Source organism: Harpia harpyja, chromosome 19 (genome assembly GCF_026419915.1).
Source record: "Harpia harpyja isolate bHarHar1 chromosome 19, bHarHar1 primary haplotype, whole genome shotgun sequence".
Classification (NCBI taxonomy): Eukaryota; Metazoa; Chordata; class Aves; order Accipitriformes; family Accipitridae; genus Harpia; species Harpia harpyja.
The window spans coordinates 13,181,891-13,209,218 of NC_068958.1; the positions used below are offsets into that span (position 1 = coordinate 13,181,891).

The 27,328-nt window shown below is 41.8% G+C and overlaps 2 protein-coding genes and 1 long non-coding RNA gene across 4 annotated transcripts in view; 2 read left to right on the forward strand and 1 right to left on the reverse strand.

The window, feature by feature from the left end:
* The first annotated feature begins 603 nt into the window (after positions 1–603).
* On the forward strand, positions 604–25,245 carry MAN1B1 (mannosidase alpha class 1B member 1). 2 transcript variants are annotated; one of them, XM_052816006.1, is made up of 14 exons: positions 722–820; positions 1,835–2,010; positions 3,185–3,293; positions 3,980–4,116; positions 5,198–5,358; positions 7,085–7,194; positions 8,491–8,676; positions 10,887–11,035; positions 11,682–11,870; positions 12,616–12,806; positions 15,158–15,278; positions 17,800–17,997; positions 18,301–18,432; positions 19,294–25,245. In XM_052816006.1, exons 2-14 carry the CDS (start codon positions 1,849–1,851, stop codon positions 19,495–19,497), a joined length of 2,049 nt encoding a protein of 682 aa, XP_052671966.1. In that variant the 5' UTR covers positions 722–820; positions 1,835–1,848; the 3' UTR covers positions 19,498–25,245. The 2 variants fall into 2 exon arrangements, with proteins under 2 accessions (XP_052671967.1, XP_052671966.1); XM_052816007.1 differs by lacking the exon at positions 1,835–2,010 and having other exon boundaries at positions 604–820.
* Positions 13,582–14,896, forward strand: LOC128154846 (uncharacterized). The gene is made up of 2 exons (XR_008239437.1): positions 13,582–13,881; positions 14,256–14,896. It is a non-coding gene; the product is annotated as an uncharacterized LOC128154846 (long non-coding RNA).
* The window catches only part of DPP7 (dipeptidyl peptidase 7), a 35,043-nt gene continuing 32,759 nt past the window's right edge, over positions 25,045–27,328 (reverse strand). Inside the window, exons 12-13 of the mRNA XM_052816009.1 lie at positions 26,578–26,648; positions 25,045–26,033 (exon numbers count right to left, since the gene is read on the reverse strand). Of these exons, the coding sequence (XP_052671969.1) occupies positions 25,892–26,033; positions 26,578–26,648 (213 nt within the window). The 3' untranslated portion in view covers positions 25,045–25,891. The remainder of the gene's footprint in view (positions 26,034–26,577; positions 26,649–27,328) is intronic.

The window sequence follows — 27,328 nt, forward strand, 5'->3', positions numbered from 1 at the left end:
CTTCTCTTAATTGTCGTTGAGTTGTTTTACCTGATGACATCCCACATTCACACTTCCTTTTATGTTTCTTTCACCCCAATATTTCTGTGACTGGTCTCTATATTATAGTCTCACAACACAGGAAAAGTGAGGACCCCCAGCCTCTCCTTATATCTCATTTCCCGCCCGGGCAGCTGAAGTCCTTGCCAGGCAGGGGGACTGGCAAGGTGAAAGTAGCTAAAGCGAGGGCCAGCAAGGGGAAAAAGGGAAAGAAATTCAGCCCCAGCCACCACCCCCCCTCTGCCCGAAGGAGGTGCCTGGGTCAGGGTGACTGGCGGCCTTGCTCGGACTCGGAACAAGCCCACGCCGGGAGCTGCGTCCCCCCGTGGCAGCCTCGGCGGGTGTTGCGGGTGGGAAGCGCAGCGTGAGGCGGGGAGGGCCGCGGCTGCCGCCTCCCTGCCCGCGGTGAGGGGGGCGAGCCACCACGGCCCCGCCGCCGCTCCTCGCCGCCGCGCCGGCCCTGGCGTCCCCGTTGCTAGGGCGTGGCGCGGCTGTTGCTAGGGGCACCATAGAGTCCCGGAAGTGCTCTCGGGCTAGAGCGGCACCCGGAAGCGGCTGCTGCGTCCCGCTCTGTGGTGGGAGGAGCGGGATCATGGCGGCCGGCGCGCGGGGTGGCGGGCGGGCGGGCTGCGGCCCCTGAGGCGCCGCCATGTACTCAGCTGCTGCCGCCTCGCCGCCGCCGCGACGGGACTTCATCTCCGTCACCCTCAGCCCGGAGGAGCCGGTGGGGGCCGGCGGCTACAATAACAGCAAGGCCTGGAGGCGGCGCTCCTGCTGGCGGGTGAGGGTGGGCTGCAGGCCGTGAGGGGACCCGGGGCCGCGGGGGGCTCCGGGCCGTGAGGGGAGGACCCGGCCTGGAGCGGGTGGGGAGCTGTACGGTGGTGGCGGGTACCCCTGAGCTGGGTGCAGGGGGCACCTGGCAATGAGGGAGGACTGTTGGGCTGGGGAGGGCTGGGCTGTAGGAAGTGGACGATGAGGGGTGTCCCTGGGCTTGGGTGCAGCTGGATTGTGTGTTGGGTGTCCTGGCCTGGGGATCTGGTTTGGGACCCCCCCATTCCGAGCTGGGGAGGGGGCCGAAGCTGCGAGCACTTGACGATGGGGATGCCCTGGGCTTGGGGAGGGGTGGCCCCGGGCTGGGGGTCTGCTCTCAGAAGTGTTCGGGTGGCAGCTCTCCATCTGGTAGGGGTTTGTGGAGTGCAGGCTGGTAGAGAGTGCTCTAAGTCATACCTTATTTTTTGTGAACAAAGCTGGGGCGGGGGAATATGGTGTGCATTTGAGGGGAATCCTGCCCTCTGCTAGTGGCCATCTGGGGGGCAACACTGTGCTCTCTGGGCAGGAGTGGAGGGGAGGGGGTAAGATTTGGTCTTGGTGCCTTTGCCCTGTATTTTAGGGTTTGAAGGGGGACTCCTGTCCTCTGCCCTAGGAGAGTAAAGGGAACAGTTTTGCTTTCTGTGGGAAGGCTGAATGTGAGAAGAGAGGTCTCCGGCATTGCTGTGTGGAAGTGACCTTCTTGTCTGCTTGTGGGTAGGGAGTGGGCAGGCAGCTTTACCGAGGGTGGGAGTTGGGCTGGAGAGGCAGGGTGGGAAACTGTGAGCCAAAGGAACAAGATAACCCTTCCTGCAGATAGGAGATGAGGTATAGTCACCTAGAGAGGCTTTACAGGTGGTCAGGTGAAGCATAGGAAGAACTTGTTTAGGGACACAGTATGGCAGCTTCTCTCTTATTAACAGCTAGGGAAATGTGGGGATAGGGCACAAGATGTTTCACCCTTCCTTTTATTCTTATTCTTTGTCAGCAAGAAAAAGTAAGATGGTGGTGAATGCCGTCATGTATTCTTGTGCCTCATTCCTACCCATCCCAAGACACCACAGTCAATGCCCCTTTTCCCATCCTATCCTGAGGAAACACAGGGCTGCTGGGTTTCAGGCATCCTTCTGCGACTGGGAGATGATGATACGGTTGGCTGTGCAAGTAGAGCCGAAGGTGAAGGAGTGGTATCAGCAACTTGTGGTGTGTGTAGGGAAGGGTGTAGAGGATTACTGTACTGTCAGCAGTGTGGGAAGCAAACAGGAAATGTCTGCTTTGGGGCTTGGCAATGTTGAGCACATTGATAGTTCTTCACTGAAACATTTGCAGCCTCTGGTTGTTATTAAGAGGATGAGGACTATGGGAAGTGCTGTGGGGTGTAGAGTGGTTTGTAGGTAACTGTAGGTTGTTCCCAAGTGTAGCATTGGCAATGAAGCGCTCTCTCTGTATGCACAAACCAGTAATGAGAAGCAAAATGTTGCTCTGGTGAATTTTGATAGGACTGTTAGAAAACTAACAAAATGGTGGTTTAGCAGTTAATGTTTAACTCCAACTGCTCTCTCTCTAAATGGAGAAAACTTCTCTCTCAGGTTAATGTAGCATTTGCTTTTAGTGATTTTGTTGTATATATTTCAGTTTTAAAAAGACATTTTTGCCCAGGACTAAACTTGAAAACGTTGTGGTTTTGTCTTGTTCCTTGTTCTGTTGGTTTGCTTCATTGTCATGTTGCTGCAGGTTGGTGACTTTATTTGTGGTGGCAGGACCTGTTCTGTGTGACAGTTCCACATATGTTTGTCAGAGGCAAGATGCCTGGCTTTTCTTGTTCAGTGACCGGTGCTTAGCTTATTTTGAGCCTTTCTTCTTTGCTGCAGTAACATTTTTAGTTTTTCTACCACTTTCTTCTGTTTCTTATTTTGCATGTTTGTTCTGCAGTACCTCCCCAGCCAGAAGGGAGGAAAGAGGCTTTTGGCTTATTTCCCAGTTGACATCTGGGCAGATGCACAGGTCAGCCAGCGAAGGTTGTGATGAAAGTCAGCGCACTGTATGCGATGCTCTCTGGGAATCTCGGCACTTGACGGTCTCTGAGGTTCTTGCAGCAAGTGCCTCTGATATTTCTCAGAGCCTGCTGTGCCATATGCTAGCATGTTATATTTCTATTTTCTCTATCATCAAAGAAAATAAGCAATGGATGTCTGCAGTTGGAAACAGAGGGTAAAATTAAACCTACTCAGTTTTGCATTTCTTGCTCTGAATGAACCAATAAGAGTTTATTTTTGACTGAGTAGGCTCTTAACGTCATGCTAAATATTATTCCTCTTACTTATTTTCTCTCCTAAAGAAATGGAAGCAGCTGTCTCGACTACAGCGGAGTGTAATTCTCTTCCTGTTTGCCTTCTTGGCAGTCTGTGGAGTCATTTCATACACAAGCATGGGGGAACCGTGGAAAAGTATGTGTTCTGTATAGCTCAGAATTACCAGAATGTGGTATTATATTTAGGAGATTGTTGTAGTTCTTATAACTAGTTTTAATTTTTATTGACAGTACTGGGTGTATCCATTAAAGCACAGTTGTGAGATGATTTTATGTGACAAGTTTCAATGACTTGTTTCTGCTTCATCAGAAATATTTTTCATATGCCTTTTCATTGTTTGTCTTGACTAGAGCAACATTTTGTTTTAGTTGATTAAGATTTGGAGGCTGTGAGTGGTTTTTATGATGTTTGTATGTAGATATTAGTAACCCAAACCTAAACAGTAGAATAAAATAATCCTCTCTTGGTTTTGATTGTCCATCAGATTAGAAATGCCAAGCTTTTTTACAATACAAAGGCACATTTACCTTTGATATTATCTTACTGCCTGTATTGACAAGCTAAAATAATAGCAATTAAAAAAAAAATCATGTGCCTTTTAGCAGCCTCCTTCTATGTTAGGGACAGTGTTAATACTAAAAGACACTTCGTATCTAACAATTAGTGTGTGTTTATCAGTGTTTTGAGAATGGAAACACTTTTTGGAGGTGCAGCAAAAGGTGCAGTATGTGAATGCAGCAAACTGTTATAAATTTCTATATAAATTTCTAGCTGGAGCCTGAACTGTTGATTCCTTGTGCTGAGCAGTTTTGTATGTCCAGGTCTAACAAACAAATCCTTGGATGATCAGAGAACAGAACCAGAAATTCCTGGATTAAAGCTGGCAAATCCAGCTGTTCTACCAGCACCCCAGAAAGCAGATGCCAACCTTGGAGACTACGCAGAGCTTTCACCGCAGGTACTATGAGAAGAAATGAGTTTTATAAAGCTACCAAAGAGCTTGTGAAAGCTGCAAATAGTGCTTGGTTCCAACAGTTGTTGAGGAGAAAAGCGTTATAACTTGCAATAAAAGTCTGCTTTGGGTGGAATACTCTCCTCTCAGGAAGGGCTTTGGTATAGTATTTCTTGGCTTTACCTTTTTTATTTAAGTGGTCAGTATACTATTTCTTAATCACTGATATACCTAAGACTACCAGGACTTTAGGTCACAGTGACCTCTTACTTGAGGCTTCACTTTCCTGATGTGATTAATTTGTTTGGACTTGGAGTGCTCTGGACGTTAGTCTTGCTGTTGTGAGGAGCCTAAATACAGTGGTGGTTGAATATGAGACGTAGGATACAGTCAGTGTCACACTGAACTGGAATAGCTTTTTTGGTAGATTGAAAAATATCAGCAAACAGAACAGATGTTAGTAGGTTTTGAAGGGTTACATTTGTGGGGGATGCCAGGGGAAAGAAACATGAGGTGACTGTGTGGATTAGTGGAGTAGAGGAATACAGGTTACCGTGTTGCTCTTCATGTATTTACCTCATGAACTTGGGGATTTCCAGTTAATGAATACAAAATTTTGTATTAAATATTTCTCTCATCATGCACAAATGTGCATGTATTACTGTATTGTAAATCTTGGTATTACCTAACATTGACATTGTGTAAGCTTTTTTGGGGGTTTTTTGCATGCTTTTTGCTAATTCTAATAAAAGTTTACTGTGCCTAGTAAAATGGAATCAAATATCTTTACAATCCTTTGGCAGTGCCTTGTCTTAAATTAGTATGTGGTAGCAGTGGAGGTAGTTTAAAAGTAAGTTATCAGTTTAAGCTTAAGAACTGGCTAGTTTTACCAAAAGTTTAAAACAAACAAAAACCCAAGGTCTTTAGCATACTTTCCATTCAGGGCAGAACTTGCATGCTGATACGATATCAAAATAAGATTTATCTGAAGTTATGTTTAACACTGGAATGCTGTTGATTTATGGTTTGAAATTTTACCATCTCTGCAACATACCAAGCACATCTTTTTTTTTCTTTATTTTCTCAGAAGCCGCCAAAACCGCCTCATGTTTGGCGTGGTCCTTCCAATCTTCAGATCAAGCCACCACGGAGGGATGTGAGGCTGAAGACCCGACATGATACCAGCAGGGTTGTAGAAGAGCAGATCCAGGCTGATAAAGAAGAGAAAACAGAAAAATCCATTATCAGGTAGAAATGTTTCCAGCAAGTTACAGTGCTCCCCGCCTTGCCCCCCCCAAGATCCATTGGATGTTGGAGTGAAAATTGTAATGGCTTTTTGTTGTCTGTGTCTGAGGTTGATTTCTTTCCTTGCATATATTTGTTCTCAGGTCTGGCCTGACAGCTGTTGATATTGCTAGGCTGATTTATTTAATTTCAGTGAATGTGCAGCTTTTTGGGTTTTACTGTTTGCATCATAGGACTGCAGAGGATTTGGAGCCCTACAAGGCTGTCTGGATTTCTAATGCACTTAGATGCTCTTAATGCTCAGGAGAATTCTCAGTGTCTGTAGGTTTCTGTCATTTGGTTTGTAGTAAATGTTAATGTACCAGTATCAATACAATAACACTGTCACAAGTGTCTTTGTCCTGGGCCAGACTTGGAAGACTATACCAGTGTCAGTGCTGATTAGGGGTATGATGCCACTAAGCACGGTAAGCCCAAGTTGAACTGGCAGAAGTTGTAGACGTGTACGTAGTTGTGTGCATGTAACTGTACAAGATATGCTTGCTCCTTTCTTACAAAAGATTAATCATATAGTTCAAAGACCCTTTAATGCAGATATAGTAGTATCTTTTACAGAGTCTCTATGCTGCTATGATTATATTTATACTAAGTTATTCCCTAAGATATTATTGATTGAAATCTTCTGATTTGGGAATAACTGGAGGCATGTGACTTGGATATAGAAAAGACTACAAGTTCAGCAGAGGTTCTTAAGATTTGGAACACCTAGTGGCTTGGTGTTTTTGTATGTTTGTGTCCTTTTCAGCACCAGCACAGCTGAGCTGATCATAACAGAACTGTGCCTGCATCAGCATGTTGGCTGTTGGTATTATCTGAAATCTCTCAGAATGACTTGAAGTGCCTTACTCTTGTGCTTATGCTATAACTCGTAGAGTTAAATGGGTGGTAACAGGAAAACTTAGGAGAGCAGTGAAGACTAGTTACAAATTAAGTAAGAAATGAAATGATGGGATTTATGTAGGTCATAAGGTATGCTGACTATAAACAATATAAACTTTAAAGGTCCTGTAAGCTTGGTTCCCTTAGGAGGCATATCATGAACTCAAAGGCAACATATCTATTTATTAAACAGCATGGTTGAGATTGTTTGATCTTGATATGAACTTGGCTTGACTTGAAGTCCATTCTGAAAGACTTCTGCTTAAGGATATTCTTAATAAAAACCTGTAAAAACTGTTTTATGCATCTGTGGTGGTAGGGAAGGCTTGTGAACCCCTTGGTATTAAAGCAAGTACTACCTTAAGTGGCTAGTCCTTTGTGCTTGTTCATGATTTTTTGATGATCACATTTGTGTGGTACTATTTAGTGTTGGTGGCTCCTGTGATCATTCCAGAACTGGTAGATAACAAAATACTTCTAATGGCAGCATTCTTAGGTGTTTTAATTCTTTTTAGAAGTTCTTTATTAAATTCTCTTGCCAAGATATTTAATGAAATTCCAAGACCCTGTAAGATACCTTTCTTAATCCAGTAAAATTTCTCTGGTGCAAATTACTTTTTTTGAACGGAAAAAATTATCTAGTGGACAACATGGTTCTTTTGATCCTTGATACAAAATCCAAATCACTGTTTTATCAAAGTATTGTGAGAAAAAGGAAATGCAGAGATAAGTGTCATTCATTTGCATTACTTTCTGTGATCAAATTAATTACAATCCCTTGGATTTGCAGCTGGAGAGGAGCAGTGATAGAACCTGACCAAAGCACTGAACCTCCGTCTAGTAAAATAAAGGAACCAGAAAAACCTTCATCTGTGGAAGCCGAAGACCAGAAGGAACCAGGTAAATAGCACAGTTAATGATACCTTTATTTCTGCTCACTTTTGTGGTTGAAGTTGTGCAATTCCTACACACACACACACACATCTATTTTATTTTAATTAAAGGAAACAAAAAATGAAGGAAAGATTATTTATCTAGAACATCCAAGCCTTTTGGTGTCTTTATTCCACTATGACAGCCTTCATGCTTATTAGCCTTCAGAATTTGAAAATAAATTTTAGTGACAAATCTTTGAAATATAGCTTCTGGGAGGAGGCAGACATTTCCATCTTTTCTCCAGGAAAGGACAGTCTAAAGAGAGAGGGCTTGAAAGGGACAGCTTCCTTTTTCAGCAGTGGTTTTCCTTTTGTTCTGCAAATACAGGGAAAGTGACTTCATCCCTGAATTAAACTGAACTATTTTTAAGGCTCACCAGAAAGCTGTAGAAATTGTTTTTGCAGTTGCTGTCCTTGTGGAGTAAAGAACCTGTTGCTCTGCTTTCTGGGTTCTTACAAGGAAGTTCTGATATGATAAACGTGGTGTACTACAATGTATGTAATGTGGCATTTGCTAGTTTAATGTATATGGGGTTAGTTATGCTGGTTGGTGTTTCCCACTCTAGAAATCTTTGTTTATAATTTTGCAAAATTTCAGCTAATGGGCTTGAAATTTGTCATTTCGAATGTGTAACATAAACTCAACTTTATGGCAAATTGCAAGCAAAAATTTCAGTAGAACCATGGAAAAAGGCATGGCCTTGCCCAAGATGGAAAATGTAAATTTTCTTCCTTTTTTTGTATTAAATGAAAAGTTCAAGGGAAATCATTTTGTATAACTGACTTTAAATTTAGCAGAAAGCAATGGATAAGATGGGGAAGATGAAGAAAAAATGGTATGTGGTAAATTAGCTGAGGATTTTATTGTTAAGCATATGTATTCAGCAGCTGAATTACAGTTGTTTTAAGCAATCTTAATTCTGGTATTTCCTGATTTTCAGGTCTTTGAGCTTTAGTGATACTCATCTAACAACTGTGCATGTGATTATTTTAATGTTTTATTTGCAGAAGTGACTTTTTTTTGCCAGGGAGAGATCTCTGCTTCCACCTGGCTGAATTGCTGACCAGAAACTCTTGACTGGTTATTCTGCAGAGGAAAAACTGTACTAAAAAGAATAATCTGAGGATGGTTTTTCCATTACGCTGATCATTTAGTTTGGAAGAAAGTTTATTTTGGGTAGAATACAGCAAAATGGTGTTTGGTATAGCTGCATAACTCCACTGCAGAAGTCTTGAGCAAGGTGCTGTTTTCCTTTGGCAGTGCCCATAAACGAACATCAGATGGCTGTGATAGAAGCCTTCCGCCATGCATGGAAAGGATACAAGGATTTTGCCTGGGGCCATGATGAGCTGAAGCCTTTGTCCAAGTCCTACAGCGAGTGGTTTGGACTTGGGCTTACCTTAATTGATGCCTTGGATACCATGTGGATTTTAGGCTTAAAAGAAGGTAATTTTTTTTCCTCCTCCATTTTTTCCCCTCTAAAATAATTCCTTATTTTCTATTCGGGCAGTACATGTTCAGAGTTGTTTGAGGGGAACATTTTTATTGCATGTGGCCAATAAGTTTAGTTTTACTGTGAGGGTAAGTACACACACACACACACATATATATATAAAAACTATGTATAAAAATAAATATTAAAAACCCCACCAGCTATATTAAAGGCCACCATTTTTCTTGGAATAGAATTTTGAGCCAGAAAAAAAATATTCTGCTGTTAGATATAACAATGGCTATATCTGCTAGAATCTGAAGAATGTATTAATAAGCCTCCTGATTTTTGTTTCTATACTAAAACCCTAGTGGTATCTTTGTGCCATTATACAGCCACTGTAGGCTTTCTACCCATCAGTGTTAGGCAGTTAGCCTGTAAGCTCCTAGGTTGTGTTTTATCACACCTAATATCAATATTTCATATCTGGATTTAAGAAGGTTGTTTCTCTAAGGAATCAGTGGATGGAGAAGGGGAGTGTTCAATACCTCCTTCCTGAACTGCTCTGCTGTCTGTATTTTTTCATAGTTATTCTGGAAGTGACTGTTAGAAAACTTCCAAACAGATTTTAAAAACTAAGCCAAAAATTCTGCAATTCTGTTGCAAAAAAACTTGCTTAATCAGTATTTAAAAGTATTTTGTGGTGTGTGGGTTTTTTTGTTGGTTGGTTGGGGGGTTTTTGTTTGGGTTTTTTTTTGTGGTGCAGGGTTTTTTTTAGTGGTATTTAAAAAATTCTGGAACTGTATCTATTTAACCTTGGTAAGTAGCCACCTTTGTAAACTTCTATCAATCATACAATTTTTTGTGTCAAGTTAGGAAGAACAGAGCTGCTAGTAAGGGGACAATAAAAAGTCAAAGTCTTTCATGGTTCAGTCTCTTCTAACTTTGAAGTTTGTGTAAAATACTAAATCAAACAAAAACTCTGTATTGTGTCTGCAGCTCTAGGCCTGAGCAGGCTATCCTGAAGTTTGACAGCATGTTGCCTATTTTTCATAAAAAATTAACAGTGAACTGCATAGAGCTTTTAAAATAAATTATTAGTAATTTAGTTGTTTTGAAAATGGGTTCTTGGTGAAGGCTTCTTCATATTTTATAGCAGTTCTTTTGCTGATTGCCTTAGAAAGCTCCTGGGGTTTCTTCTGAATAACAAATGCTATATAAATGAAAGTTCTGTTTGAGGTTGCCAGTTTTTCTTATAAGCTGATGAATGCTAACTCTTTTGTGAAAGAGGACTTTACCTTTTCTATGGTACTGCTAGACAGTGCTAACATCTGACAGCAGAGATTTTTCTGTGGTTCTTCTCATTTACCCAACATCCAAGACTTTTTCTTATGAGGACACAGGGGCATCCTTTTGCTTTCGAGTTGATCTCCTGTGGAATACCTTCCATTTCTGGGAAACTGGTTGTTCTTCTGCACCTGCTTATTATCAGGAGTTTTGGGAAGGTGTGAGAACTTAGCCTTCACAGTTAGAGGCGTGAGCTAGCTCACTCACACCATGGAATTAGACCCTGTGCAAAAGCAATCACTGAGTGATGCTGCTGATAAGCTGACTGTTGAATTTAAAATGGTTTTTATTTTTACATTCCTTTTTTAATTAGTAGTGTGATAAACAACCATTTTTGTTTCTGGAGAAAAAATTGCAGACTGTTGGGATTTTATGGGTTAAGTGCTGAAGCAGGAGGCAGGGTCCCCAGGACATTGCTAGACTAAAGGCCTTAATGGCTGTTAACTGAAAATGTTATCCCTTATCTTGGTAGATAACAGCTTTGGTTTAAAAGATTTAATTAAAAAGTTCAGAAGGCTCTTCTGGAAGTGTAACTAATTGTCTGACAAGACAAATGGATGGACTTAAAAGACATCAATTTCTAGACTATTTCAACAAAGAATTCCTCAATTTCTTCTTTTTTTAGACTATTAGAACTTTTTATTTTGCTGGGTATTTCTGTCTGTATGCATCTGTAGTATGTGCTGAATAAGAATTAAGCCAATGGTAGTCAAACTTCTCCCAGTGTGTGCTCTTCATTTTAGTTTTCCACCTAAAGTTGTGATCTGTGTAGATAGATATAAGTAACTGTCATGGATATATGGAATACTAATGTCTGTAGTCTAGTTGTTGAAACATGCCAGAAGTTCATAACTGAACTACCTTTTATACTTTGCAGAGTTTGAAGAAGCAAGAAAATGGGTAGCAAACGATTTAGTATTTGATAAAAATGTGGATGTGAACCTCTTTGAGAGCACTATTCGTATCCTGGGGGGCTTGCTGAGCACCTACCACCTCTCTGGAGATAGCCTCTTCCTGGAAAAAGCTGTGAGTGACTAGTCTTACAAATGAAACTGGATTATGTGTTCCATATTGGACAAAGTTGAGGAAAGATTCATCAGAAAGTTAAATGTTGCTGGTTTTTAACAGTTTCATATTTAAAGTGGTGGGAAAGGGATTTACCATTAATTTTTTAAGCCTGCGCTGCTTTTTTGCTCTCTGGATAACCTCAGAGCCTTGCTATGTTATATCAGGTATTCTTATATGCCTGTTCTTCTGTTGATGAAGAGCTGACCATAATAAATCTCATGAAACAAAAAAGGAAATAAATGGTTGGTAAAGAGTGATAGTTGTCCTTTGTTGCCCTTTCTGTGTGTCTTAACAGCATCAGCCACCTCTTTAGATTAGCTAGATGCAGTTAATGACTTCAGAATTACATTGCATTGCACAGGGATTGCAGACTCAAATGAGGCGTGCAATACTAGGAGCAAGGTATAAAGTCTGTAGTCATTACTATACATAAATCCATGACCCTTTTTAATTCTTGGCTTTCTTGTACCATCTAAAACTAAGCTGCTATTCTCTCTTTTTCTGTTTGCTTGCTGAAAGAAAATCTAAAGGGCTGTGCATGTGTGTATATATTTAATTTTTGTTTTGTTTGTTGTTTTGTCCTGTGCTTTTGGGTTTTCTTTAGAAAGACATTGGGAACAGGCTTATGCCAGCGTTCAAGACCCCCTCCAAGATACCATATTCTGATGTCAACATTGGCCGGGGCACTGCACATCCACCTCGTTGGACATCCGACAGCACTGTGGCAGAGGTGACCAGTATTCAGCTGGAGTTTAGGGAGCTCTCTCGTCTTACTGGAGATGAGAAATTCCAGGTATGGAAGAATCAGTTGATGGTTTTCTCTTTTTCCACCTCTCTACAGCTCCACCACTGACTCTCCATCAATACATGTGGTGTCTGTAGTCTCTAAGGGACATTAAATGAGTTGTGAAACTCTAGATGAGGGAAGGAAAAGAAACAAAGTAATTCCAATTATTTTCTTAAATATCAAAAAGTAGTAGTGGAGGTGAATAATTATTTTTCTCCCTCAGAAACAGCTTTTGATGTAAAAAAAAAAAAAACCAAACCAAACCACAGTATGAGGAAAAGTTAGTTGAAATAAAAATAACTCCAAAGAAAATAATGTTTTCCACTCTTTTTGTTTGGTGATGTTTTATTGTTTTAAACTGTATCCACAGCTCAGGTTTTGAAGAGTGCAGTTATTTAAGTAAGTTTTAGCTATTGCATGATTCATGTAGTTGTTATTTTAGCTAGACTTCTACTTTGCAAATACAAGTCAGATCATAGTCCAGTGCCATAGTACTGGCTTTCGATTGGGCTTACTTGAAGGAAATCAAATAGTTATAATTATTTCAGGGTACTTAAATGTACCCAGAACATCATGTTTTGAGAGTCAGAAAGTTTGAAATCTTGTATTTAATATATTGCACAAGCTTGATGTCCCTGATGCTAATTTGAGGAAGAATAGTTAAAGATTTGTTATCAGCCTGAAGTTACTAGCCACAGTTTTGTGCATCATTTATATCTGTAATTTATTTTTGCTATTTTCTTTCTTTTAGAAAGCTGTAGATGAGGTGATGAAGCATGTTCACACCCTCTCAGGGAAAAATGACGGACTAGTGCCTATGTTCATAAACACCAATAGCGGGCAGTTCACTCACTTGGGTGTCTATACTCTGGGAGCCAGAGCTGACAGCTACTATGAGTATTTGCTCAAGCAATGGATTCAGGGTGGGAAAAAAGAAAACGAGTAAGTTCCTTGCACTTCTCATATCAGTGTGAGAATTATGTGAGCTGTAAAACTTTAGCCTGTAGTTTGCTGCTTAAAGAAAAAATAATGTATGTGCCCAACAGTCGACTGAAAATACCACTGTTTTTAAAAGCAAACTAAGCAAGCAAGAGGGACCTGTGGTAACTGGATATAAAAACAGCATGAGAGTTAGGCTTAGTCTCAAAAGTTCTCCTCAGAAAACTTCTTCCTCAGCACATCAGATGTGAGGAGTGTTACAGACAGGAGTCTTTGCAGTAGATATGGAACATAATTAGACACTTCTGAAATACTGATGATACGTCATTTCACCAGCGATGTCTGTTTTCTCTGGGTTTGTTAGGGAAAGGTGAATCCTACAAGATTGTTGAGGTAGGACAGTTAATCCATGAGGAATAACTTTTCTAAGAAAGGAGAGTGAAGTTTGATGTTTGTGTAAACTTTTGCTTTACATCCCTGTCATGGTTTGAGCCCAGCTGGTAACAAAGCACCACGAAGCTGCTTGCTCACTCCTCCCCCCGTGGTGGGATGAGGAGAAGATATAAAGACAGACTCATGGGTCGAGATAAGGACTGGGAGGGATCACTCACCACTTACGGTCACGGGCAAAAAACAGGCTCAACTTGGGCAAAAAACCAAAATCAATTTAATTTACTACCAATCAAATCAAAACAGGATAATGAGAAATAAAACCGAATCTCAAAACCCCTTCCCTCCACCCCTCCCTCCTTCCCAGCTCAACTCCACTCCCGATTTTCTCCACCTGCTCCCTGCCAGCGGCACAGGGGCATGGGGAATGGGGGTTGGGGTCAGTTCATCCCACCTTGTCTCTGCCACTCCTTCCTCCTCAGGGGCAGGACTCCTCACTCTTCCCCTGCTCCAGCGTTGGGGTCCCTCCCATGGGAGACTGTTCTCCATGAACTGCTCCAGCGTGGGTCCTTTCCACAGGCTGCAGTCCTTCAGGCACAGACTGCTCCAGTGCGGGCTTTCCCATGGAGTCCCGGCCATCTTCGGGGGCACCCACCTGCTCCGGTGTGGGCTCCTCCCTGGGCTGCAGGTGGGCATCTGCTCCCCCACTCACCTCCCTGAGCTGGTGGGGGACAACCTGCCGTCTCACCACGGGCTGCAGGGGCATCAACCTCCTCTGGCGCACCTCCTTCCCCTCCTTCTTCACTGGCCTCGGTATCTGCAGAGGGGTTTCTCTCACATTCCAATCTCCTCCCCTGCTGTAGGTTCCCCTTCTTAAATCTGTTCTCCAAGAGGCGCTACCACCGTCACTGATGGGGTTGGCCTGGGCCAGAGGCTGGTCTGACTTGGAGCCAGAGAAACTTCTAGCAGCTTCTCACAGGAGCCACCCCTGCAGCTCCTCCCCCGCTACCAAAAGCCCTGCCACACAAACCCAAACCAGTCTCTTTATGTTTCTCTTATCAGCACTGGATAAGTGGAAGAGAATGTTTGCAAGGAGCAGAGGAATTAGAGATGTTGGAAGAGGTTTCCTCCAAAACAAGACAAGAAATCCAAGCAGTTTTTGTCTGCTTATAAGCTAATTATGTTGGACTTCACGTGGAGGGGTTTAATGCATACAGAGCAACAATGTGCCTCTTTCAGGCATTTCTTTACATTAGAGCGGGTGCATCTCTGCAAGAAAGTTTGCGTCACTGCTTTTTCCAAGCTATACCTCACTGTAAATGAAGAACTGTTGACTTTGGGACCATGAATGATGGCATTTTGTGAGCCTCAAAATGGAATTATTCAACAGGGCTTTTTCCACATAGAAGTACTTTGAAACAAGGGAAATTCCAATTAAATACTGTGAAACAATATTTCACAATGAGAGTGGTCAAACATTGAAAAAGATTGCTCGAAGTCATTGAATCTCCATCTTTGGATAGAGATAATAAAACATTGCTCGGATGAGCCCTCAGGCAACCTGATCTAATTGAATCTGCTTCAAAGCAGAGGGTTGAAGTAGAGACCTCCAAGAGGTCCTTACCAGCCTAGATTTTCTGTGATTTCAATTATTGTACTTCTTAGGATTCCTGAAATAAAGCTGGTTACTGCCTAGAAACAGACTTGGGGGTATGTTTTCTTTAATACTTAAATTTAGGGTTTACTTTTCAAGTAAACCAAATATTGCTACATGGTAGCAATAACTAATTAATGTCCAGTTGATGGTGACTTTGAGGTTTTTATGTCAGTTTTCACATTTCGTTAAATATTGTTCTTTAGACTGAAATAACAGTCGCCAAAAGGATTGTGCTGAACATCAGCTATGATTAAATGTGTTCTGACTGCGTGTTTGTGAGCCAACTGGGAATTATTTTAATTCACAGGCTGTTAGAAGACTATATGAGAGCCATAGAAGGAGTGAAAAAGCATCTTCTTCAGAAATCACAACCCAAGGAGCTTACTTTTGTAGGAGAGCTTGCTCACGGCCATTTCAGTGCCAAGATGGTAAGAAGTACAACTGCATTTAAAGAAATAACAATAAAAGAAAACACAAAAACCACTACCAAAAAAAAATAAATCAGCATATGGACAGGCAAACGCAAAGCTTCTGTGCTGTCTTCCCCCTTCCCGCCTCCAAAGAAACCACTCTCCCCCCCACCCCAAAAAAGCCAAAACTATACATATAGCCAGTGTGATGGCAGTACTGAGTAACTAGTTTGTAGACAGTAGTCACCTCTACAAACCAGGGCCCTTCTCTTTGAGTTACTCTAGTAAATCCATTTATGTTTCTGTAAGACTGAATGTCTTGGTCCTGGAGTAAAATTTTCTTTCTCTTTTTTTCTGTTTTGGTCGTAAAATTCAAGCATCTGAAACTGTTCAGGCAGTGTGTATTTTATGTATTATTTATTTTCCATAATTCAAAAATATATATGTGGATACTTGCACACCTGGCTTTTCTGATTTACCTTCAAAAGAAGGAGGTGATCTAATATTGTGTTACTGTGTCAAAAAAAAGAATCTGATAGTTGTGGAGGGTTCTGTCCATTCATGACACTTGTTTCTTTTACTATATGTAGGGTTACTGAGTAAAACAGTATGCTGTTTGCTGTAGGGAAAATTGATTGATCTTAACTCCCTGCTCTTAATTTGTGCATCCATACTCCTTAAAATGCCTTTTAAGATCTTTCAGTTAAAGATCACATGCAAGTGCAGGTGTTGTATGTGTGGCGTTTTTTTAAGATGAGTGACGCTTTTTCAATACCTGAAGTGAGCTTTAGTGAATTCTTTGACTTGTTTCGTTTCTTGATGTAGTGTTTTTGAGATTTTCAGTTCTGTTTTTCAGCATGTGTTTCTTGCATCTGAATTTCCCAAAGGCTCTCCAAACCTGCTGTGAGCGAGACTGGAGTCTGGGTTTTGGGTAGAGGGGGCTCCCCCATCCAAAGATATGAGAGAATTGGATTCAGACAGATAGGTTTGACTTAGATTTCTGCATGTGTTGGTACACTTGCTTCTGTTCCAGAGAGTCCGTGTTTTGGTATTTAATGAATTATTGGGTGAAAGGATTGACAGGTGTCTTACCCTGGCCAACTGGAAAAGTGGGGGATGTTTGTCTCCTATGTCTATGTTGACCTTCACCACCCTCAACCATTTCCTTTAGGACTGGACAAAGCTTTTAAAGGTCTGTACACCTGCTGCTTGTGCACCAGAGTGTTTTTACTATGTTTTTGGGTCGTGAGACCTGAGCTTTTATTCTGAACGGCAAGAATCATTTGAAATTCCATATATGACATTAACCTGCAATTCTTAGATTCACAATAGCAGTGGTGGACTAGCCCCTGAAGGAGGACAGTCTGTCTTACATTGCAAATTGAATTTTTCTGGAGATGAGTTTTGGGCATTTTATACAGTCTGTTTTCTGATGTGTTCTTCAACTGACTTTGACGATTGAGCTTTCTTGGAAAGTTAACTAAATTAATCTTGATTGTTTACAAATGTTGCACAGTTCTTGAAGTAATACCTCTCCTCTTGTCCTTTGAACAAATTTTTGCTGTAGCGAGTAAAAGCTAAGAAAGAAATGTCCCTGCACTCCTTTCATTGCTGCTGCTTTGTCTTGGTAAAGCAAGCAGGAATGCTCTTCACATGATCATCCTCAGGTGCCCCTCTTCCATATATACATGAAGAGCCAAAGATGATTTGTTCAAGGGGCCTGATATCTGTGGCATTCAGCTGACTGTAAACAAGAGAGTAAGTCTAGGAGAGCTAGTGGTGGGAATGGGAGCCAGCTGTATTCCAGACTGTCTAGAAAAATGGTGCTCTTGCATATTTAGTGCTCTATAGAAGTGAGGTGTGATAGCTTTTTATTACCCCAAATAACAAAGCTGCAAGAAAGGGGCAAGCTTTCAGGCAGAAGTATGCTTATTGGTGTTTTCCAGATGTATCAGTGGTTCTAATGATCTCTGTAGATGTTGTCTCTCTTACAGTAATTCTAAGGTGATTATTTCAGAATGAGGAAAATCTCTTTCAGCTGACCTCTCCCCTTTCACCAAAGCTTTGTTTTCTGTGGCTGACTCCCATCTCTGTTCCATTTTAAGTTTAAAATTCAGATGATCTTTGTCCCTTATGTAGTCCCTTTAGGTGTCTATTGAGAAACCTTGAGGTGATTCTGCCCCCCCCCTTCATGAATTGGTATGAAATGTATACTTCTGGTAAACCAAAGATGCTTTCTTCCCCCTTGCCCTGACCTGAGACCTTTTTTCCAGAAACTTGACATAAAAATACACAGTCTTGTACATTTTCCAAATCAGTGATGTCTCTGTAATAAAGCTGCCTGCCTCATGCTACATTACATCAGATTGTTAAAAAGTTACTCTCAAGTTCTTGGTACCTGAAACGTGTTTTGAAGAAGAGAAAGAAGAAAAAAGGGGGGGGGGGCCAGGACACATACATATGGACACAGAGAAGCACACACACAAATACCTGTTTGTTGTGTAATTTTTTCCCCAGTAAGAGTTGTCTTGTCTTGCAGGATCACTTGGTTTGCTTTTTGCCTGGTACTTTGGCACTGGGAGCTCACAATGGATTGACTGCTGATCACATGAAATTGGCTGAAGCCCTTATAGAAACCTGTTACCAGATGTATGCTCAAGTAGAGACAGGCCTGAGTCCAGAGATCGTACACTTCAATCTTCATGCACAAAAGGGCCACAAAGATGTGGAAATCAAGGTGAACAGCTAGCTGGCCTGAACTGTAATTTGATTATTCTTCTGTATCTCTTCTGCTGTTGAAACTCCCAGCTGGATGGATATTGGTGATGTGCTCTGATGTGGAGCAACTTGTTCTTTTGCTGCCTTGCTTTCTAGGTGTACCCTAGCCTTTGTTTTTAATTACCCCTGTAGTGTATTTAGAATCTGAGTTATGTATAATAAACTCTCTGGAGTAAATGGAGATGGAAATCACTATTTTTCTTTCTGTATCCTTGAGGAAGTTCCCTGTGTGAATTATTCTTGCTTTTTTTTTCTCTCGCAGCCTGCAGACAGGCACAACTTACTGCGACCAGAAACTGTGGAAAGCCTTTTTTATATGTACAGATTCACCGGTGATAAGAAATACCAAGACTGGGGCTGGGAAATCTTGCAGAACTTCAATAAATACACACGGGTAAGGTCAGCTTATAATGACCTTGTTCTGTCAGGACTGTATCCACTCACTTGCTCTCTTAACAAGAATTTTGAAAACCTAGTATCTTTCAAGAGTCATTAAATACCTGTGGGGAACTTTGTAAGAACACACAGAAAAAATCAGTTCATGCAGTGCCTTACAGTTTGAGATACACCACTTAGTACATTCAGGGAAGGAACTTGTATTGATTAAAAAGTAAAATGTAGAAGCTGTATGCAGACTACCAAAGCGTCTCTATGTCTTCTTGGAAGCTGTTAGAATCTCTGCTGTGATCTTTTTTAGAATTCAGGAGCTGAGTAGGACCTGGCTGGATTGAAAGCACCCTTTGGTTGAAGTTGCAAAAAAAAAAAAATTGCCACAAAATGGCATTAATGCTTTAATAGAAGGGTTTTTATATTCATTCTGACTACAGTGCTCATGGAGATACCACTCTGAGATGCTGTAAAAGTGTGGCCTAGATGCCAGTGGTCATTAAATATCCATGGTCTGTTCTTAAAGAGAATTTTGACCAAATCTCATGTAGAAATTGCACTAGTTACTTTCTGTACGTTTGTCCAGAAACTTCAAGGGGATGTTCTTTGTGATACCTCTTTAAATTAAGCATAAACGGACATTTTGCTTCATTTTATCCTCATGGTTTTTTTTAAAATGCAATGCGATTTTTTTCATAACTGAAGTTTTATATGTATATGAAAAACAAGTGTGAAATTAAAAACATGCTGAACTGTTTCTTAGCACTTATTTTCTCCAAGTGCATCTGGATGTTAAGAAGTGAAAATAATTTATTTTAGATTATCAAAATATACAAAATTTCTGCTTTTTTTTTTTTTTTTGGCACAGGTTCCTACAGGTGGTTATACTTCCATTAACAACGTCCAGAATCCCAGTAATCCAGAGCCACGAGATAAGATGGAGAGCTTCTTCCTTGGGGAAACACTCAAATACATGTTTCTGCTGTTTTCAGATGACATAGACTTAATCAACCTTGACAAATACGTGTTTAACACAGAAGCTCATCCACTCCCTATCTGGGTGCCAGCATAGACTGGGTGTCAATAGATATTCCAATGGTGGCATTCTTATCTTCAAGTCACTTTCCTTTTCAGGGTTTGAGGAGAGATGCTATGTTGCACCTTTTTTTTGCTTAAAACAAACAAAACCTTTGGGAAGGCCTCTCTGGTTTGGAGAAGTCATGTCAGTCTTAAGTCTAATCCCTGGTTGTGGGATGGACAAGCTGTGCCATGCTAAGCTGGTTTTCCTGGTATTGATGATGAGGTTCAGCAAATAATTGTAGTGTGCACTGTGACATTCACGGTGCTCTGGTGAACCAGAACTCACTTATGTCAGTCTTACTAAATGCTCATTAAATATCGGGAATGCAGCAAGTTGTCTTACAGCACAGGATTGTCCCTGGAGAGAAGGGATAAGCCTACACATTTCTGTTTTTTTCTGGATTCACTGAAACACTCAGTTACAGCGCCATTCCTTCATAAGAATGTATGGTGTTTCAGGTGGTAAGCGGAATAAACAAAGAACTGTAATGTTGTCCCAGTTAGAAGCAATGCTGTCAGTATTGCTACTGATACTCTGATCTCATTCCAAACTACCGAGCTATGCTGCATCACATTAGAAGAAGGAAGTGGGAGCAAAGCATCTGTTGTACAGTGTCTTAGTTTTATAGAGTGCTTTGAACAATCTGTTCAAGCTGTGGCTGAAATGAATGATGGAAGAGAATCCGCTGCTGGTTTGGCTCAAAGTGGTATATAATTTTGTAGAGGTATTGCAGTTTTTTAACTTATCTGCAGGAATGCAGGAGATAATGTGAAACGCAAATGAAACTACACATGCATTTTATATATTATTTGCATCAGTTAGACTCAGGTATTCTGACTGAAAGCTGCTTTCTGAGGTTGGGCACTGGGAAAGCTTGTGAGCACATTAGGTATAATTCTAAGTCAGCCTCCTTCCGTCCCTTCCTGTCCAGATATTGCATTGTGTTTGTTGACTCAAAACAAGCTTACAACCGTACAGCAAAGTTCATGTTATTCATCATTTTTTGGACTGTGGAGAAACTTTAATTTTTTTTTTCCTAAACAGTACTTTGGGTAGAAGTGTTTTCATTAGTAGTATTAAAAGCAGGCAGTCTAAATGTATTGCAACAGTTTCTGGTCCCAATAGAACTGGTGAAATCTCTTCAGTTGCTTGAAGACAAAGCAGACCCAGTTTTTTTTAAGAATCTTATGGGAGCCCTGGGATCTTTCCTTTTTATATGTGCAAATAGATTTTAAACCATGAATTTAGAAATCGGCTTTCTATAGTGCTTTTCATTTTGGTTTTGTAGCTACTTGAACAGTCCTGTATTCACAGATAAGTTCTCGGAAATGTGCTTGTTCATATTTCTTAAAGAGGTTGTTCTCACCAAAATGTCCTTTCCCCTCACATTAATGGGAGTGGTGGGAAGTATGCAGATGCGTGCTAGCGACAGTGAGGTACATTTAGGGCCGCTACACAGAACTAATTAAATCTGACTGTAATAGTTAATTTTCCAGTGGCTGAGGGGGGTATGTGTATTTTATGGTATTTGTAAAGTAAGATGCATCTTTATTTGTTTTATGCTGATAATTCTGTTTGCTGGAGTCAGAAGTTACCCTTGGGACCACTATTTAAGTCTTTTAAAGAATATTTATCATTCCGTGTACTAATGATGGCTTATGGAAATGGAGAAATTTTACAAATTATTTAAATGCACCTTTTTCTGTCACCAAAGGCACCCTGGGATTTGCAAGACTTGACAAGTTTCTGCAGAATGTTAATGTTCCTCCAGTTCACATGCCACCAGTAACCCTGGAAATTAGTTTCTTACTTATGTGTACAGTGGAATCCAGTAGCTGTAGTCTTTGTCTGCACAACTGATTTGCTCCTGAGACTTTTGTTTTCTTTGACATAATAGCAAAGAAGGAAAATGCTGTTGAAATGTGGGAGGAAGCACCTTCAGTGTTTTTGTTTGTGGAGCAGGTTCATGTTTCTGAGGAGCTGAGCTTTGGCTAAAAGCTGAAGGCTTAAAACTGGAGAAAAAAAAAAAAGAAGAAAAAAAACCAAACCTCTGTGAGACTACCCAGGCCCTACTGACTTGTGTTGCTTTGGCCTTGTGCCTTCGATTGAAGTTAGTATTGAACCCTTAATTAATGACTGTGCTACGGATTGTAAAACTGCCAGAGTTTGGCTTTTCAACGTATACGGCAGGCCTACTGAGGAAACAAAGAGATTTCTTAGAAAGTGGAATAAATGCGCACCAAAAATCTTCTGTTGTTGAAGTCTTATACTAGACTTAATGTAATCAACTCTACAAATGGGACTGTGGGAGACTGTGTTATAATTTTTTGCCTTATGATTGGCTTGAGAGTAATAAGCCATTTCATAATGAGTTAAAGGAAGGAAAGAATAACTCATCACTTTCCCAAACACACTTCTTGTCTTTTAGCTGAGCCTGTTAGTACAACTAATTTCTTTTCTACCTAATTCTTCCTGGGAAACTGAATCTCTGCAAAGTGTGGCTTTACTGTCCTTGTCCTTTAAATCTGAAGTTAAGATTGTTCAGCTCGCTCTACCTTTGAGAACAAATGCTTGTTTCAGACTCCTATATCACATGTGAAATGGCACAAACCTAAATAATCTGATAAAAGCTCATCTGCTTCTTCCTGTTCTTTTGCAGAGGTTACTTTAACTGCTTATTTATTTTTACTTCCTTAACATAATATGTTGTGTCAGATTAGTCTCTGAGCTTCTCAGCCCATCTCAATTCCACTACGTGCTCCCCCAGCACAACAGAAGTTTTGCACGTGTTTGAAAATTTTTCTTTCGAGTACTCTGTGGTTCTTTGAACCAAAGCCTTAACTGCAGGGTCTGTAATCCATTTTGGTGTTTCAACGTACTGGTATGCTTCTGACACTTAAGTCAAATGTTGCGGAAAGGCCATCTCTTCAGCCAGTGATTCTGTCCTTTTGCACGAAGAGCTGCCTTGGTTTCTCTCCAAGACCTTGAGTGCCTTGCCTAATTAAAATAAAACAAACCCCCCCCCCCCCCCCCCCCCCAAACCCAGCCCCACCGAGCTGTACTATTCACTTACGCTTTCACTGAGAAACAGAAATGGATCTGGGCACAGCCATGGAGTGCTGCACAGCTGTAGGACTTGGAAGTCTCACACTCTGGGGTTTAAGCCACAGCTCAGAAAAGAATATGTACCTGTTTGCTCAAAGAAAATTCAATAGATGGATGGGGCTACAGTTGGCATCTATTCTCTGAACTTTTTGAGAACTGAAGGCTCACTACAGGTCTTAGAAACTGGCATTTTTGCAAGATCTGTGGTATTGGCTGACAGGGACCCCTCTGTGTTTCACATGGCTTTCTGTTAACAAGATTTTCAACATTACATGCCAAGCTCAAATAGAGCTGTATTTACTCCTCCAAATACTAGGCAAAGAATCTGCTTTGTTTCTTATTCTATACTAGTGTGACAGCGCAGCAATGAGGGATGCAGACGGGATAGGTTTTTGCAGCTAACATGTTTACACAGTTTTGTGAATCTCTTCTGCCTTTTATGACTACTTCCCATCAGCTGTGCATTCCTAGAAATACCCCTGCAGGCGCTTCAGCTCCAGATTTCCAGTGCCACACTCAGTATATTTAACAAGACCAGTAAAGCTGGCATGTCAGGGTAGCTCCAAGATGCTGTCTGGCAAGCTTGTTGCTTCAACAGAAGGGTTAAGAGTTTCCTGACTTTGGATTCTGGAAGAATGGCTTAGGGTTTTTTGTCTCTGAAGTATTGCTAGAACTTACTGTCAAAGTCTGGAGGCCTCAGCTTCCACTAAAAACCAACCCCGAGCTCTTCAGCAGTGGATAACTTGTGCTTGCCAGGAAAACCTGCCAATTCACATGATCAGTTTTCAAGCTCTGACTTAAAGGCATGTGACCAGAGACATGCTTCTTACTGTTTTGTGCGCCGTTCCCATCTTGGTGGTACTCCTCATGCTGGTATGTGATAGAATAAATAAGCCTTTTCTCAACAACCCCACTGGTACAGGTCTTAAACCAGCACAGGGGCTCTACCCATGGATGGTGCTCTGGGTCACTTACTCTTCTTGCACTCTGTTTTCCTTTTCTGTTCCCTGAAGTTCAGCCACAAGCAGTGTTCCTGCAAGAGCGGTGACTGCTGCTGTTGGGCTCTTTGCTTCAGCTCAGAGAGCACCACACAACCAGGGTTTTCTGCTTAGATCCATTTGTCCTTGCTCAAGGCTTCAAAATGTTATGGGTGTTTGTGGCACTGGCTTCAGACTTCTGCCACAGTTTCTGAAGGCTGTTTTTGTAATTATTCTTGGCGCTGCTCAGCAATCATCTGCATGGAAGTCCATGTGTATCTTGTTTACCCCTTTGCTATAGCATTTGAAAGCCTTTAGTTCATCCTTCCATATAAATCAAACCATTTCTGACTCTCACACTATGTAGATTCCTTTAGGGCAAGTACTATCTGCAAGAGGAAAAGAAGAGATCAGTATAGTCCATTATAAGAGGATTAAAGAACTCTTATCCTTCTGGAAGGTCAAAAGACACCTGGGCATCTCTTCACTCAAAGGCAGAAAACAAGCCACTGGACAGAGGCGGTAACTTGCAGATTACTTGCCAAAAGACTCATACTGAACTTGGCTGCTTTAATGCACTGCTAGCTTGGTTTAGTCAGGGTGCCTGCTTGCTGGGAGCTAAGGATGCTGTTAGAAAGGTAATATAAGCAAGATGTAATCCTCTCTGTCTGCAGACACATCCACCGCTGTCTGCTTTTTTTTATGTAGTGCTAGTCCTGAATAATTGCTGGGGTACAGCAAATGTAAATTCAGAAAAGTTGGGGGGGGTCTGTGAGCATGGAGGGTGAATACCAGATTCTAGCGTCTCAGAAAGGCTGGAAGCAGCAGCGCTGTATAAGCCGTAGTTTCAGCAATAAACCTGAAGCCCGACTTCAGTATGAGCAAAAGGGATGTTGACAGCTCTTAGCAGAGGTTTTCATCAGCGCAAACGGAGAGAATACGGGTCTTATTGAGGGTATAGTTCCACTAACAGTCTTAAAGTGTTTTTCTTTGGGGGCTGGAGTTTGACTAATTGGGTCTTCCATGTTTTGTCCTTAAGTTGTACAAATCTGAAAGATCTGATAAATAGACTTCATCTGTTCCTGCTCTTCCCCTCTCCCTGCACTGCTCAGTGGGGGGTGGGGACCAGAATCTTTGGCCTTTTGTACTTAAGAACGGGGAAGAGGTAAGTGGGTCGTGTGCAAAAAACCTCTTTTTGTCAGCACCTGAATATTGTGAAATAGCATCAGTGACTGACATTGTAGCTCTGGGAACCAGTCGCACTGTGATGGTGGCTGGGACCCAGCAGTGCAAATACTTAACACACAGCCTTGTGTTTGAGCAATGTAACAGAAGCTGAAGCAATGCTGTGACTTTGCCTGTATAAGTAATGTAAACCTTTAATGACCCAGGAGGCTTCTCCGCTCATAAAATCATTGTAAATGGATCAACTGAGGCATCCAATTGATTACCAGGATTTAATATTTTTGCAATTATGCTAGTATTTATTGGTGTATAACAATTCTAGTAGGTAAGAATCCACCTGTTTATGTGCAAAGATGAGTTTACTCCACCTGGAAAGGTGAGAAGTATCCTTTTTTTATCTTCTTTGGTTATAGTACCAAGCCATGAAATTATATTACACACTTTAATAAACTTGTAATTTATTTTAAAAAGAGCTGAAGATGTCTCAAGTGGAAGTGTGCTTTACTGGTCACTAATACGCAGATCTTGGGTGACAGCAGTACACACTGGGATTACTTCGTGTAAATCTCTAGCTCAACAACTGGAGATCTCTTGTGCAAGTTAAAAACAAAAAAACCTAAACCCACAGCACTGGACGAAGCTGGCAGAGCCCTTTTTTATGTAACTGGTCACAATTAGAGCCCCTGTGAACCTGTGTGAGTAATGACATACTTCTGCTTTTCCACTAGTCATCTAATATTTACTTTTTGTCTAAAAATAATTTAGCTACAACCTTAAGGTGCCTCCTGCAACCATACTGTTCAGGACAGTGATGATTCTTGGGCCTTCCAGGCAAGCTTTTATTATTTCCACCATTTATAATGCATTCTTATCCTGAGCAGATGAGCCTGAAACCCACACAATGTGGTTTTGGCTTCAGTCAGTGATTTGGCCTTTTGCTTTTCTTTTGGTGCTTGATTAGGGGCAGGTGAGACACATCAGAAAGGTGAATTTCAACCCTCATGGCAGGGGAGGTAACACTTTCTCAAACAGCACAGGCACAGCTCAGCAGGCTGCTGTCTTTTTGTATCCTGGTGGCAGTCTCGCACCCCTGCTGGAGGCTGCAGGGATAAATGTATTCACAGCCATCTGCCCGCTGAAGCTCCCGAGCGCTTCTCCCGTGCTCTTTCCATCCCTGCAGATTTCACCCAGCTGTTGATGATGCTCGCTTCGAGCTTGCGCACCTCTGTGACGGATGGGGGGTCAGCTGGATTGTGTCCTCTAGAGAAAGCAGAGCAGTGTGAGCTAGTCAGTGGGCAGCAGCTCTTTGCCTCTTGCACAGGGAAAGCCAAGCCAGGGAACTGAAGGACAGAGATTATCTGTTTTGTACTTCATCTTTATGCCCTGGAAAACAAGTTACAGTGTCACACCCACCAGGAGGCTGGGAGGCAGGCTTGAGAGCCCTGAGCTCTCCCTTGCATTGGTGGCTGCTGCCCTCTCTGCTCGGGCCTGAAGGCTGATGGTTAATGCCAAGAGATGCTGGACTACTTCACATGACTGATTGCTACAGGCTATCACACACTTGAGCAAGAACATGTTCTAATGAAAGTATGTGAGCTTAGTGCTGAGTTCTGCACAGCCCGGCTTCCCTGAAGGCTGTAAGAGCCCTGTACTGGGGAGGAAGATTGCTCTTCCACAGTTACGCTGCAACAGTCTGGTATCCAGTCCTCTTTAAGTATCTCCTGGTTCTTTGGACTGTGGCTAGCTAAGATCAAACACCCAGGGCAGTAGGATTTTGTCAGCCAAAGGAGAGGTCAGTACTTACCGGAGATCTAGGTGATGAGCACCTCCTTTAATGGTCAATGCAATTAGTGAAGGACTGAGACTGCTATTTATCTGTAAGAAAAAGGAGCAGAGACAAACTCTGACCAAGTTACCAGGCAGAACTGGACATCAGTACTGAAAACTGGAAGCCCAAGCTGGGCAGGACAGAGGAAAAGCATGGGAAGAGATCCTTGGTATGGCTGACAGTGTGTGCATGGCTAACAGTTCTAATGAACCAAATCATCTGTCTCGAAGTGAAGGCTTCCCCCAAGATGAAAACTGTCAGCCTATTCCAGTACAGGTGGTTTGAAGTAACGGGTTCTTTTGGGCCCATGCACCCTAAGCAGCCTTTTCTTCTTGCAGCTGGGATTGCCAAGCCAGCCTAAAACAAGGAACTCCTGCATTACAATCAGGAGCTCAACTAAGTCCAAATCCAGTTCTGGGTCATTTTTGGTTTTAAATTTTAAACTAGAGTTCTGCCACCACTCTGAAGTTTTGTTGAACCTAAGCCAAAATATGCCCTGGTTTGAGTTGCTGCTTACAGCAGCTGCTTGGTCTCACAAAGTATGCTGAGACTGGAGATAGCAAGTAGCACTTGGCTGTCAGCGCTGAGACCAAGTCTCGACACAGAAATACAATGGGTTGTGGTTCAGACGCTGAGTGTTGGGTAAGAAGGCTCCTGCTGTGTCTGCACCTGTGCTGCATCAGTGTTCCTGGCTGATGGACTCTAATGGACTGATGTCCTGAGGCTC

Coding starts and splice junctions, on each gene's coding strand:
- MAN1B1 (XM_052816006.1), top strand. CDS start 1,849: ATGGTGGTGAATGCCGTCATGTATTCTTGTGCCTCATTCCTACCCATC. Junction 2,011..3,184: donor TGATACGGTTGGCTGTGCAA/GTAGAGCCGAAG, acceptor TCTCTCCTAAAG/AAATGGAAGCAGCTGTCTCG. Junction 17,998..18,300: donor ACAAAGATGTGGAAATCAAG/GTGAACAGCTAG, acceptor TTTCTCTCGCAG/CCTGCAGACAGGCACAACTT.